The sequence below is a fragment of the Cynocephalus volans genome, chromosome 17 (genome assembly GCF_027409185.1).
Source record: "Cynocephalus volans isolate mCynVol1 chromosome 17, mCynVol1.pri, whole genome shotgun sequence".
Classification (NCBI taxonomy): Eukaryota; Metazoa; Chordata; class Mammalia; order Dermoptera; family Cynocephalidae; genus Cynocephalus; species Cynocephalus volans.
This window is the reverse complement of record NC_084476.1, coordinates 2,648,395-2,662,361: the sequence shown is the minus strand read 5'-3', so window position 1 is coordinate 2,662,361 and position 13,967 is coordinate 2,648,395. Positions and strand designations below refer to the sequence as shown.

Here is a 13,967-nt window from a genome sequence, read left to right as displayed (position 1 = left end):
AAATCTGCATTCTAGCCCAGGAGCTCGGGTGGATGGGCCCCTGCCCACCTCAAAGATGTCACGCAGCGCTGTCCGTCTTCACCAGGACACTTGCATCCCCGCGTCTCTGACACCTGCCTGTCACGTCGCTGGGGACCTGAGGCCTCGTACATGCTGTTCCACCCTCTGGAACGCTGCTCCCTTAACCTCACCTCACCCCCTCCGATGGGGCCACACCACAGCGGGCCGCCCCACCTGCCGCTGTGTGTGGAGCCCCCGGCGGGCTGTAAGTTCCAGAAGGCACCGTGGACTTCATTGGTTGAGACCTCTACCTGTGCCCAGCGTCGTGGCCCGTGCGTGACAGAGGCTCACTGGTGTCTGTCACATGAGTTGAAGTTTCAAAAGCCGCCACCTGCCACCCCACCACCATGCTTCGTTACCAGGCTCGGGCCGTCCCCCATCTACCCTCCGGATGAACACAGTCATTCTCCCACAAGCCCCCTTTCCATGCAGAAGCCTCTGGGTTTGGTTCTGGGATTTGGTGCATCTGTCTTCTTGCTTAGCCCGTCGTGGTGCCGTAGACGCTCAGGGGCCTCCTGGCTGGCTCCTCTCCACGTGTCAGCTCAGCTGGTGCCGTCCCCACCCGTGGCGGCTCTCCTCCAGGCCCCCACACGCTTCGATGCGTGCTATCAAGGACTTTTCTGGGAACATATCTGTGGCTTTCCAATGTGATTGTGGCATTTCCACAACATCCCACGTGTGCACAGGGGCAAGCAAGTGCTGGCATGTGTGCGCACTCACACAAACAGAAGTGCGTGCATGCACGCGTCTTGTGTACATGTGCACGTGTGAGCACAGGTATGCTCACTCACACTCGTGCACATGCACACAGGTGCTCGGACACATGTGCTTACTTGCACGTTTGCACACATGCTCGCAGCACACCCTTACGCATACACATGCACACACACCTTCATGTGAGCATGCACACATGGGCACTCACACAATACACATTGCACACATGTGTACACAAGCATGCACGCACCCTCACATGCACACTCATGTATGTGCATGTGCACACTCATGCATACATCACACACACCACAGGATCTGAGTGGCTGCTGCTGGGGCCCCCCACCCGCCTCCTGAGGGACAGGAAGCCCCAGTCAGTGCAGCAGGAGTGGGTGGCGTCCCCTAGGCGGCCAACATGGGGGTACAGCAAGGCTCTCAACAGTCGCATAACCTGGAGACGGGGGCCTGAGCCTTCACCAGCTCCCAGACAACAGTGGCCTTGTTTCCTGAGCAAGGCGGGAAGGGCTGGGCTGCTCCTCTGATTACCTCTCAGGTCCTCTGGGAGCCATAATCCTCTTAGTCTCGCTGGCTGAGCAGCGTGGCTTCCTGGCAAAGTGCTGGGGAGCAGGGCAGGGTGGCCTCCCACAGAGGCTTTCACAGGCCCCAGTGGCCCACAGGGAGGGGCTCAGAGCGCTGACCACCAAGGGGCACCCTCTCCTGCATGGGACCCCCCACACCTCGGCACTGGCCTCTCCCCATCCCTCTTGGGTCTCAGGAGCCTGGAACCTCTGGCATGGGGAGGTGGCCCCACGGGGGGCTCTGACCCACCCTAAGCTGAGGTCAAAGGCAGCCTCAGAGAGAGTGACCCAGAAGCCCAGCTCATGCAGGGGGTTACTGCGTGGACCCCCGAAGCAACTGTTAGCCACTTGGGGGTAGGGGCTGGGAGTCAGGGTCCAGGCCCCGTGGCAGAAGCTCAGGCCTCATCCCCAGTGGTTCTCAAGCTGTGGGGGTCACAGGGAAAGCCACGGCCTCTCCCCAGCAAAACCTGGATCCCCCAACCTCAGTAGTGCTGACATTTCAGGGCCTCCGAACCCCATCTTGAACCATGGGATGTGCCTGGTCTACAGCGTTCACTCCAAACGGCTGAGAGTGGAAACAGACCCATTGGGCCTGTTCACAAAGACCTCCCGGTTGAGAGCCAAGTCCCACGGGCCCTCCGCCCCGACCTTTCCATGTCACCAAGGGCTGGCAGTGGCTCTGTCCCTGGAAGGCACCGGCTCTCCAAATATTTTGATTCCAGCGGGCAGTGCAAGGAGGGGAGGGAGCAGGCGGGAGGGGCCTGGAGACAGCTGTTTTCTCCAGGCTGCCCTGTCTCTGAAGCAGTGGATATGTGGGTTGGGGGGAGCCATCCCTGCACCCCGCAGCTCTGCACCCCCACGTCCCCGCAACCCGCTCGGCGACCACCAGGGAAGACGAAGCTGCTGCTGCTCAGCCTCGAGCTGGGCCTGGCCTGGGACCTGCAGGACCAAAGCCAGGTGCCGGTGCAGCCCAACCTCCGACCCGAGCAGGTGGCACTTCCCAGGGTTCTGGGAGGTAGGGCACGGAGAGGCACCAGTGTCCCCTGTCACCCCCCACTCCCCGCAATACTCTGCACAGGCAGCTGCTTAGCCCCATTCTGCACACGGAGATACCAAGGCACATGCCCCGTGTGCCCCAGCTGTCAGGCCCAAAGCCAGCTCCATGCCAAGAACACACAGGGCTTTGCCAGTGTCCTTTAGTGTGGGGACCAGGAGCTATGGGACAGTGACCCCCATTCCTCAGGGCTCTCCTGGGGGCAAGCCACTTGGGACCTCCACAACAGCCGGCCAGGCACCCCCCCCCACCATGTCCCCCACAGCACACAGACCCCGAGGGCCTCCTCGTGGGGAAGACGCTCTGTTCTAGTCGGGGGGCCTGGGGTGCAGGGAGCCACCCCCACCCCATCTGCGTCGTCTGCAGCCAATGGACAGCACCAAGCTGGCCAGCCCGGGGGGCGTAGAGTCAACAGTCCCCAAGGCCCCTGCTCAGGAGGAGGTAAAGTGGTGTCCGCACCCCACACCCATCTCATGTGCACAAGGCCCCCCTCACTGTGGTGAGACTGGCTCTGGGAAGACTGGCCCCCCCAGGGCTGCAGCAGCTGGGACAGGGGGCCCTGCCTCCTCCAGGTCGAGGGGCCATGGCACGCCCTCAAACTCGGTGCCACCAACCAGTCTGTCATCGAACAAGGGGGCTCCTACCTGTGCTTCATGTCCAGCATCAAGCTCCTGGAAAATGGCAACCTAAGGGCGGGCCCGTGGCTCACTTGGGAGAGTGCGGTGCTAATGACACCAGGGCCGTGGGTTCGGATCCCTATATAGGGATGGCGGGTTAGCTCACTTGGGAGAGTGCGGTGCTGATAACACCAGGGCCGTGGGTTCGGATCCCTATATAGGGATGGCCGGTTGGCTCACTCGGGAGAGTGCGGTGCTGATAACACCAGGGCTGTGGGTTTGGATCCCTATGTAGGGATGGCCGGTTTGCTCACTTGGGAGAGCGCGGTGCTGACAACACCAGGGCCGTGGGTTCAGATCCCTATGTAGGGATGGCCGGTTTGCTCACTCGGGAGACTGTGGTGCTGACAACACCAGAGCCGTGGGTTCGGATCCCTATATAGGGATGGCCCGTGGCTCACTCGGGAGAGCGCGGTGCTGACAACACCAGGGCCGTGGGTTCGGATCCCTATGTAGGGATGGCTGGTTAGCTCACTTGGGAGAGTGCGGTGCTGACAATACCAGGACCGTGGGTTCGGATCCTATGTAGGGATGGCCGGTTCGCTCACTTGGGAGAGCGCGGTGCTGACGACACCAGGGCCGTGGGTTCGGATCCTATGTAGGGATGGCCCATGGCTCACTCGGGAGAGCGCGGTGCTGACACCACCAAGTCAAGGGTTAAGATCCCTTTACTGGTCATATTTAAAAAAGAAAAGAAAAGAAAAGAAAATGGCAACCTGAGCGTCACCTACTTCTGCGAGCGAGGGCTTCCAGTGGCCTCCCTTCTCCCCCGTCCCCCAGGTGTCCTCTTGTCCTGGCTCTGACTGGCCACATCCTCAGACAGCCCAGGAGGAGTCCCTGCACCCTGACCACCTCCTCCTGGGCTTCCCGGCTGCTCACAGCATCCTGCCTCAGCCCACCGAGGACCCCGAAAACCAGGGCTCGGGGTTATGGCTCTGCCTGGGTGAACCCAGGGGCCAATGGGTTCACGCTCCGGGTGACCCTAGCAGGGCCTCACTATAGCAGGACATCTCTCGAGGAAGGCTGCTGTCCTTTTAGAAAAAATGGACCGTGCATGAAAGAATTCTACACTGGGGATGAGACAGACACCCCAAGCTGCTATACACCTTCAAATGGGAATAGAAGTGACCGTGAGGGGAGGGACAGGCACGAGCAGGCGACACCCCAGAGCAGCAGTTCCCAAACTGTGCTGCCCAGCTCCCAGGGCTCCCCTCCCCTGAGCCCCTCCCCGTGGACCCTGCCCAGGAGCTCATCGGTCCAGAGAGCGGCCAGGTCGGCAGGGGAGGCCGTGCGGAAGGCCGAGGCTCCGGGGGCCTCCCTCCTGCCCAGCCCAGGGTCAGGCACCACCTGGGATTTCCCTTTGGGAACAAAAGTTTCCAATGTCTCCTAAACCATTTTGCAAGTCACAGTAGGAAGCCTGGGGGACAGAGGATTCCAGTGTCGTGCCCGGAGAGGGAGGTGAGGTTGGAGCTCCCGAGGCGCTGGATCCGCAGGTCGTTGTGAGCACGTGCTAAGCCGGGGCCTGGGCTGGACAAGCCCAGTGCAGGGGGTAGCAACCACGGGACCTGCTGTGCTCAGGAAGACTGCGGACCTCCTGCTCTGACCCAGAGAGACAGAGAGAGACAGACAGACACAGAGACAGAGACACAGATAGACAGAGAGACAGAGACGCAGATAGACAGAGAGACAGAGATGCAGATAGACAGAGAGACAGAGACAGACAGACAGATAGACAGACACAGAGACAGAGACACAGACAGAGACACAGAGACAGAGACACAGATAGACAGAGAGACAGAGACGCAGATAGACAGAGAGACAGAGACAGAGACACAGATAGACAGAGAGACAGAGATGCAGATAGACAGAGAGACAGAGACAGACGGACAGAGAGACAGAGACACAGAGACAGAGACACAGATAGAGAGACAGAGACACAGATAGACAGAGACACAGAGACAGAGACAGACAGAGACATAGAGACAGAGACACAGAGACAGAGACAGACAGAGACATAGAGACAGAGACACAGAGACAGAGACAGATAGACAGAGAGACAGAGACAGACAGACAGACACAGATAGACAGAGAGACAGAGACAGAGACAGACAGAGACACAGAGACAGAGACAGAGAGACAGAGACACAGAAACAGAGACACAGAGACAGAGACACAGAGACAGAGATGCAGATAGACAGAGAGACAGAGACAGACAGACAGACAGAGAGACAGAGACACAGAAACAGAGACACAGATAGACAGAGACACAGAGACAGAGACAGACAGACAGACACAGAGACAGAGACACAGGTAGACAGAGAGACAGAGACGCAGATAGACAGAGAGACAGAGACAGACAGACAGACAGACAGACACAGAGACAGAGAGACAGAGATGCAGATAGAGAGACAGAGACAGATGGACAGAGAGACAGAGACACAGAAACAGAGACACAGATAGACAGAGACACAGAGACAGAGACAGACAGAGACACAGAGACAGAGACACAGAGACAGATAGACAGAGAGACAGAGATGCAGATAGACAGAGACAGAGACAAACAGACAGAGAGACAGAGACACAGAGATAGACAGAGGCAAAGAGAGAGACAGAGATATAGAGACAGAGACAGATGGAGAGACAGAGATATAGAGACAGAGACAGATGGAGAGACAGAGAAAGAGACACAGAGACATAGAAACAGACAGAGACAGAGGGACAAAGACAGAGAAATAGAGACAGAGACAGAGATAGGAGGAGAGACAGAGACAGAGAGACAAAGAGGGAGACAGAGATAAAGACAGAGAGACAGAGAGAGACAGGGAGAGGCAGAGTGACAGAGAGACATGGATGGTAAGAGACACACAGAGAGCTAGAGACAGAGAGACGCAGAGCGCACTGGCAGCAGTGGTCTGGCCTGGGCTGGGGTTTGGGCCCCTGAGACTGAGCGTGAGGGTGGGAGGGGCCTAGGGCCAGGGTCCCCTGAGGCGGGGCAGCCGGTGCCTCGATTCCAAGGGCTCTGTGGGCCGTGCCCTGTTTTCTGTCACAGACGAAGGCAGAAACTTCCTCACCTTTGTGGCAGTCGGGCCTGACTTTGTCGTCCTGGACACAGAGAACCACAGAGGCAGCTTCGCTGTGGTTGGACTCCACGGTGGGCATCCGCTCCAACCTGCCCGGTGCGGCCACGCGACTCGGACGGTGGGAGGAGTGCCCGGGGAGGGCGGGGAGGAAGGTGGGCAGCGAGGCATGCCAGGGCCCCCCGCACCTGCCGCCCACGCTCAGCCCTGGGGCCACGGGCAGGAGCCTCTCCGTGGGCAAGCTGGGGCAGCAGCTGCACAGGAGTCACGTGTCCCCAGGGGGCATCGAGGGGGACAACACTGTGGACCTGTTCATGCACCATGAGTCCCCCTTCTGTGTAGACTGGGCTCTCACACGGACGTGGCTGAAAGTGGCCTTGGACTAGGCACATCCTCCTTCAGGAAGTTCACCCTGGACAGCACAAGTGCTGAGAGGTGGCCAGGCGGGCGAGGGGTCCGTCTTGGACGGGTTGGGCTCGTTCGGGTTGTGGTGGAGCCTGGCACTGGGCCACTATGTGTGTGGGCAGGGGGAGGGTCAGGCCACGGAGCTCCTGCTGCGACCTCTGTTTTCCTCCTTGATCTGCAGCAAGACGCACGTCCTCGGGGGCGTAGGTGACACTACGTGGACACCTGCCTGTCTCCTCTCCTGCTCTAGGGACCACCCCACCAGGGGTGGCCCCTGTCCACTGGGCCACAGGCTGAGCTGAGCTTGGTCTGAATGCCAGGACCCAGCACCCAGGCTGGCGTGTGAACTCCACCTCCCTCTCCCTCACCTCCAGGCACCCCCTCCTGCAGGCCCCCATGCACACGTGTGCACCTGCACACACAGAGCCCTCCTGCGGCCTCCCGTGCACATGCATGCACGTGCACACACACCCCTCCTGCAGGCCCCCATTCACACACACGCACACGCACACGCACACACACCCCTCCTGCCTCTCCCTGCCGCCGCACACTCGCCCATGCTGTGATGGGTGCTCCCTGCACACCAATCGCCCTTGCCCACTCTTCTCTCCTTGGGGCCCTCCTGGGTCTCCCCTGTGCCCCCCAGGGCGTCCACCCTGACATTCACACCTGCATCCTATCCTGGTTTCCTTGAAGTCCTGTCCCCCCGGGGGTGGCAGGGCTGCGGCCTTAACCCCTGTCCTTCTCAGCAGCTCAGGAATGTGTGGAGAGACCCAGGCCCATCAGACCCCGACCCCCAGAATCACAACTCAAGGCGGGGGCAGGAGGCTCAGGGTCTGGTGAATACGAGAGCCTGTGGCCTGGTGGGGGGCAGAGCAGAGGCCCCGTGAGGCTCCGGGGTCCGAGAGCTTGGCCATCTGTCTCGGCGGCTGGGTGTGCAGGGCCGGGGGTGGGGCTCTGGGTGGGTGGTTACAGCTGAATAACGAAGGGAAGGGGCAGGACCCCAGCAGAAAGGGACAAACACAGGGAAAATCCCTCAGGACCCCTGACCCAGAGGCCAAGTGCTACCCTGGCACATTGGGTGGGGGATTGCTGGGCGGGGGGGACCAGCAACGGAGCACTTGGGTTCCCCAGGTCCTTATCAGGTGTGACCCTGGAGCCAGCGTTTTCTGTGTCCGCCACCTCTGGACGAGGCCCAGAAGCCCAGCCTCCCAGCCCCCCAGCCAGTGAACCGGTTCTGCATCTGCTCCAGAGGCCCCTGCGGCTCCTCAGCTCAGAGGAGGGGCCTTTCCCTCGGGGAGAGGGTGATGAGACAGCCAGGGACAGGACAGCCTGTGGATCTCATCCCCCAAACCTGAGGTCCGGGCTGGTGCCCCGCCACTGGGGAGGTTGGGACACAGAAAGGTTCCCAGAGGACAGAGGGGAGGTGCCAGAAAGCCCAGGCCAGGGCAGCAGCTGGCACTGCAGGGCTGCTGGGAGCACCAGGACCCCCAGGGCCCCGCTCACTTGTCCAGCCCAGACCCAAAGACCCACCCTCACCCGCCGTGCCCCATGCACAGGAAGGAGCAGGAGGGAGCCCGCCCTTAGTCCTCGCCCAGGCCCAGGCAGCCAGTGGTGGGGCCTCCCTGAGGCCCGGGGCACGTGGGCAGCACTGCAGAGGAGGGACGCTGTCGGCCACTGTCCCTCTTAGTGCAGGCAGGGCCCTGCTCGGCCTCGCAGGGTGGCTGGGAGCCAAGGCCGAGTCACCCATGCGTGGGGGCTGCTCTATCCTCCAGGCTGTGAGGGGCATGCCAGGGTCTCCTGAGCCCCTCACTCCCAGAGGCCAAGGCCTCACCTTCCAGCCCAGCCACAGACCAAGGCTGACCTGAGGGAGCTGCCCACACCCCGGCCAGCCCGAGTGCTGCCCCACAGAAACCACCAGAAACACCTTGCAGCTCAGGCCAGGCCCTCCCCAGCAGGGGCTTCTGTCCCCCGTGGGCAGAACTGTGTCTCGTGTCAAACCTAAACTGACCCCACGGCCACCATGGCCAGGAGATCATCCGGGTGGGTGCTTGACTGGGAGCGTGGCTTCCGTCATCCGGCCCCATCCTCAGGGCACCCCACGCAGCACTGTCACCCCTCCATGGAGGGAGGACTCAGAGGGCACAGGCCCTTCCCAAGGGCCCCCTTGGAGGTCATCTAAGAGCTGCCAAACCAGCCTACAGTGGCCCCCACTGTCCACCCAAGAGCCCAAGGCCAGGCCTCTGGTCACCCTGGGACTCTCTGTGCTCCTGCAGCAGAGCCCAGGCTCCCTGGAAGCTGGGACCGGCAGGGCTGGGGTTTCTCCAGTCCTTGCCCCCTGGCAGCCCCCGGCAGAAGGAAGAAGGGCAGAGCCTGGACACAGGGGCAGGGGCCCAGCAGAGGTGGGGGCATGCAGAGGAAGGTGCCACACTGGGGGACCAGGAGGGAGAGAGGGGAAGGGGCCAGACCACACGGGCTTCGTGCACTGGGGGTCTGCACTTAATCTGGAAGCCAAAGCAGGACCCTAGAAATGTGGGCTCCACGCCGGGCTCTGGCCACAGGAGGTCGGGGCGGGGAGGAGGGAGGCTCGTAGCCTGGTCCGGGCATGGTCCCGGGTTGGAGGGAGGGGCTGGAGTGAGGGATATTCGGAATAAGCAGGAACCAGTAACACCTGGCGCTGCCTGGTGCCCAGTGTGTGTCCAGCTCTGTCCTGGGGGTGCATCTGCACCGTCCCCTTCGATCCTCCCACAGCCCAGGATAGGAGCCCCCTCAAGCGGGGGTGGGGCAGGGACGAGAGTGCGGTACTTGCATCCCTGGCTCTGCAGCTGGTGACAGATGCAGCGGGAGGACGCAGGCCCAAGGAGGAGGGCCAGGCGCTGCAGGATGAGCAGCCAGGCCGCATCCTCCTCTGTCCCACCCTCAGCCTCCTGGAGACCTCACCCAGCTCCCAGGACACACTTGCAATGTGGTTAAACTGCCCAACAGCCACTCCTCACCCAAGTCCAAGCAACATCTTAGCATCACTGTAGACAAAGGCGGGTCACAGAGAGGCTGTGTCATTTCTAGGGGAAGGATTGCAGAACTTTTAGGAGGCCAGGTGCACAGCAGGGTTGCTCGGACGCGTGGTCCCTGGAGGACATACACGGAGGAGGGCAGCCGACTGGGAGGTGTTCTCCCTTCACCCCTGGAGTCATGGCCCTGGGGAGAGGGCTGCTCCTGCTGCTGGCCCTTGGCCAGGGCCTGGCCCGTACCCAGAAGACTCTAGAAGAAGTGCCAGTGCAGCCGGGCTTTGATGCACAGAAGGTAAGTGTCATGGTCAGGTCCCCAGACCCAACCCTGGGAAGAGGACATGGAGCAAGTGTCACATTGAGTGGGGCTCGGGGCAGGTGGGTGGGGGGCAGAGAGACTCAGGCCCAGCCTGACCCTTCAGGAGCTTTGGAGAGTGAGCTGCGTTGGGGCCTCCGTCCACCCCCAGGTAGAGCATCTGCCTGTTAACCCCCAGGAGGCTGCAGGGCAAAGCAGAGTGCCAGGCGCTGGGTGGGCCAGGCAGCGGCGAGGCCCCAGGGGGCCCTGCTAGCACTAGAGGGTCCCATCCCACCTCCTTGTCTGACCCTTCCTTGCCATCCCTGGGGTCCCGGATGATGGGACGGTGGACAGAGGTGGGGCAGGTAGAGCAGTTCCTTGGACAAGACAGCTCCCCCCACCCTGAGGGGGCAGCAAGGAAGGGAACGGGGTGGGGGTGGAGGGGAGGTGGACAATAGGTAGCCCGGAGGGGGGGGAGATGAGTATTTCAGGAAGAAGGAAGTGACAGCTCGTCCCCCACCTGGTAATTCACCAATATGTCCCTGGGGCTGTGACCACTGCTGACTGTGCTCAGTGCCAGGGCCGGGCCCCGAGAGCCTGCACCAGCCGCCCCACCTGCCCTGTGCCCCGCACCCCTGCAGGTGGAGGGCCGCTGGCTAGTCATTCGGCTGGCCGCCAGCCGTGCAGACCTGGTGTCCCCTGCCGACCCCCTGAGGCTCTCTCTCCACTCCATTTGGACCAGGCACGGCGGGGACATGGAGTTGGTGCTGTTCTGGAAGTAAGCCCGGTCCCTGCAGCTCCTCTTGGGTGCTGTTTCTCAGACCTGGGGCCCCCAGGGGACAGTAACATGGTCAGAGCCAGACACATCACACCTAGTGGGGGCTCAAGACCCCACCCTGAGAAGTGTAAGTTTCAGAGCTTTTAGAGAAGGGGCCTCAGGAAAGATGCACGCACAGCCCTGGCCATGGCAGGTGTGCCCACAGGGACATGGGCCTGTGTTGTCACAGCTTCCAACTGGAGGGACTCCAAGTCTGGCATTTTAAATGTGCAATCTCTCGTGTTTAAAAGTCACCTACTTATTCCCAGCAACCCCTATCCAAGAACCACAGCCGCCCCTGGGCCGACTCAGCACAAAACGCTTTCTGCCTTAATACGGGCAGGGAACGCGTGTAGGGCTGCACTCCCAGCGCTGGCTGATCCGGAGGACGTGGTGGTGACGAGCTCCGCTGAGCTCCGCGGCACCAACGAGCTGCCTCCTGATCAGTCTGCACCCACAGTGTTGAAGACAGAGACCCATGTCCAAGCGATGCCTAGTCACAGACACAGCTGTACAGTGGCCCAGTGAAGCTGGAGACCCCGGGGCAAGGCGGGCTTTGTCTATGCACAGAGCCGGGGCAATTAGGGACAGCCAGGACAGATCCTCTTCCCCAACACCTGAAACTCAGAGCCAAGGACAAATGGCCCAGCCCCTCCCAGGAGGTGTGGCTTCATCCGCAGAAAGGACGAACACCCGCTTCCTCACTCCTGCTGAGGGACCTCCAGCCCCTTCCCCTCGGCTGTGTGACGGTGATGCTGGGGCATGTACAAGCCTCCACCGAGCCCAGGGAGCTGCCACCCTGGGAAGGACGGTAGGGCTCTCAGCTGGGGCCCTCTGACATCCCCTGGGGCAGAGAGCCCTGAGCCAGTCACCACATCCTAGGGCAGGCAGAGCGCAAGAGGGTGACCAGAGTAAGTTCCCTTCTCTTTTCCCAGAGGACAGGGCGTATGTGAAGGAGTAAACGTCACCATCCATCCAACCGGGCTGCAAGGCCAGTACCGAGGCTCCTGTGAGTCCCCAGCCCTGGGGCCTGGGGCCAGCACTAAGTGGGGTGAAGGTGGGCAGGGGACACTTTGACCCCTACACTGGCTGTAACACGCAGGAGCTGCCAGCCTTGGTGGGAAGAGCGGGGACTGGAAGGGGAAGCACATCCTCTTGGTGGCATCGCGCTGTCCACAGGGTGAGGGTCTGGGGACGATGGAGAGATGCATCCCGCATCACCAGGCCCCTGGGGTCTCCCGCAGTTGAGGGGGGCAGCATGCACGTGTGCTTCGTCAGCACCGACTACAGCAACCTCATTCTTTATGTGCGCTTTGAGGACGACGCCATCACCAGCCTGTGCGCGCTGCTGGGTAGGTGGTCGGCTCTCCCCAGTGATGGCCAGCGAGGTGCCTGGGTCCCCAGGGGACGCTGGATGCTCCCGGGTCTGTGCTGTCTGGACAGGGGTCTCTTGCGCTAACTATTGTGTGGGCCCAGGTGCCAGCCCAGCATCCTCTCCCCATGCGGCCCTCAGGCAGGGCAGGCGCCGGGCACGCGCACACCCACTCATCCAGCTGGTGCACTTTGGCCGGCACTGCTCTGGAGCTTGGATTATCAGTGGATGAAACAGAAAAACGCCTCCTTATCTTCTCCTGGGGCAGATAAACCACCAGGCATCTAAAGTAACTGTCCCGTTGGGCTTCCAAAAGTGAAGGTGCTGCAGAAGAGCCTGGGGCGCAGGGACGGGAGGGGGCACAAGAGGCTGCAGTGACTGCAGACCAGACAGAGGTGGACGGGGCCGGGGGCATTCTGGGGACGGAGGATTGGCCAGAGCCATGCCCAGGGGTGGCAGCCACAGTGGCCAAGGGCCCCGAGCAACTGGAGAGGGTGAGCAGGATAGGGAGGTGGCAGCTCCAGGCCTGAAGTGTGAACCGTCTGGGGGTCTTCACCCGAGGTGGGCTGGGGCCTCGCTTTGCCTGCTGTGCCAAGGACAGACCTGTGTTTAGAGGAGATGAAGGTGCGGTCTTTGAGAGAACAGGAGCAGCTCGGGCCTGGGAAGTAGCAGGAAGGCAGCCCCGTGGCCAGGCGAGTCCCCAGCCATGCCCCCAGCCATGCCAGCCCCCAGCAGTGCCCCCAGCCATGCCAGCCCCCAGTCATGCCAGCCCCCAGCCATGCCCCCAGTGATTCAGGGCCAGCTGGAGTGCAGTGTCAATGGCCAATGCCCAGGGCCTCTGCTGGCCATCCCCAGGCTCAGCCTCCCCAGTGTCCACCCCAAGGGAGGAGGTGCCCTGACCATAGACCCTCTGATTTCAGCAAGAAGAATGTTTGAGGACCCCCAATGGCTGCGGAAGTACCTTGATTACGTGGAGAGATTCCACCTGCAGAATGCGCCAGTCTTCAATATAGATGGTAAGCGCTGCCCTGCAGCCAGTTCTCAGAGATAGGCCGGAAACCCCATCAGCAGTACCAGCCAAAAGACCAGCACAATGGAGAGTGTGACACAGCGACATGGGCACAGGGCCACCTCCATTCTATGGATGTGGCTCAGAGGTAGTCAGTGACAAGGCTAAAGTCACACAGTGGGGGGAGGAGGAGCTGGAAGTGATCCAGGTCTCCCACCTCCTGAGCCACCACCTCCCTGTGCATCAGTCAGTCAGTCGATCAACACATGTGCGGGCCAGGCCCGTTCTGGGATTTGGGGCTGTAGGTACAAGAGGGACACATTCTCCAGCCCTTGTGCAGGTGATATTGTAGCAGGCAGGAGCAGATGATGAAAAGCAGGCATTACAATTAAGCGATTTGGTAGAGAAAAGGGCTGGGGGGCTACCTAGAGCAGGGTTTGGGGAATGCAGCCCTGCTGCATGTGGGGGAGCCGCGTGGGCATCGCTGAGAGGCTGCTCCGGGGGAAAGTGGGGGCAGGGGGAGCAGAGAGAGGGCAGAGGTGAGATCTGAGAGCCGGGGTGGGTTTGTGGGGGCCTCAAGGACTGGGTTTCCACCAGAGCTCGGGGCCAAGGCAGGCTGCAGCCAATACAGGGGCTGGACGGCAGAAGGCGAGGTGATCCCAGAGAGGAACAGCGGTTTCGTGCTGTGTGATTGATTGATTGGGTGATTGATTCATTTTAACATGAACCAAGAAGGCCTTGCAATTACCACCTTTTTCTCTTCCCGTCCACAGGCCAATGCCCCCCACCCCAGGCCTAGGCCAGGCTATGCCCAAGTCTCCCGGCCTGGGCCCCTTATCCCTCTGTGCCGTGTTCAGCCTCCCTCCCCTATCCGCCACCTTAGTCTGTAGCCGGGGACTCACCC

The 13,967-nt window shown here is 61.3% G+C and overlaps 1 protein-coding gene across 1 annotated transcript; it reads left to right on the top strand.

Moving 5' to 3' along the window:
- The first annotated feature begins 9,754 nt into the window (after positions 1-9,754).
- LOC134366153 (lipocalin-15) lies at positions 9,755-13,105 on the top strand. Its single transcript, XM_063082569.1, has 5 exons — positions 9,755-9,865; positions 10,507-10,643; positions 11,618-11,691; positions 11,927-12,034; positions 12,975-13,105. The coding sequence occupies exons 1-5, from the start codon at positions 9,755-9,757 to the stop codon at positions 13,103-13,105; spliced, it is 561 nt and encodes a 186-aa protein (XP_062938639.1).
- The last annotated feature ends 862 nt before the right edge of the window (positions 13,106-13,967 follow it).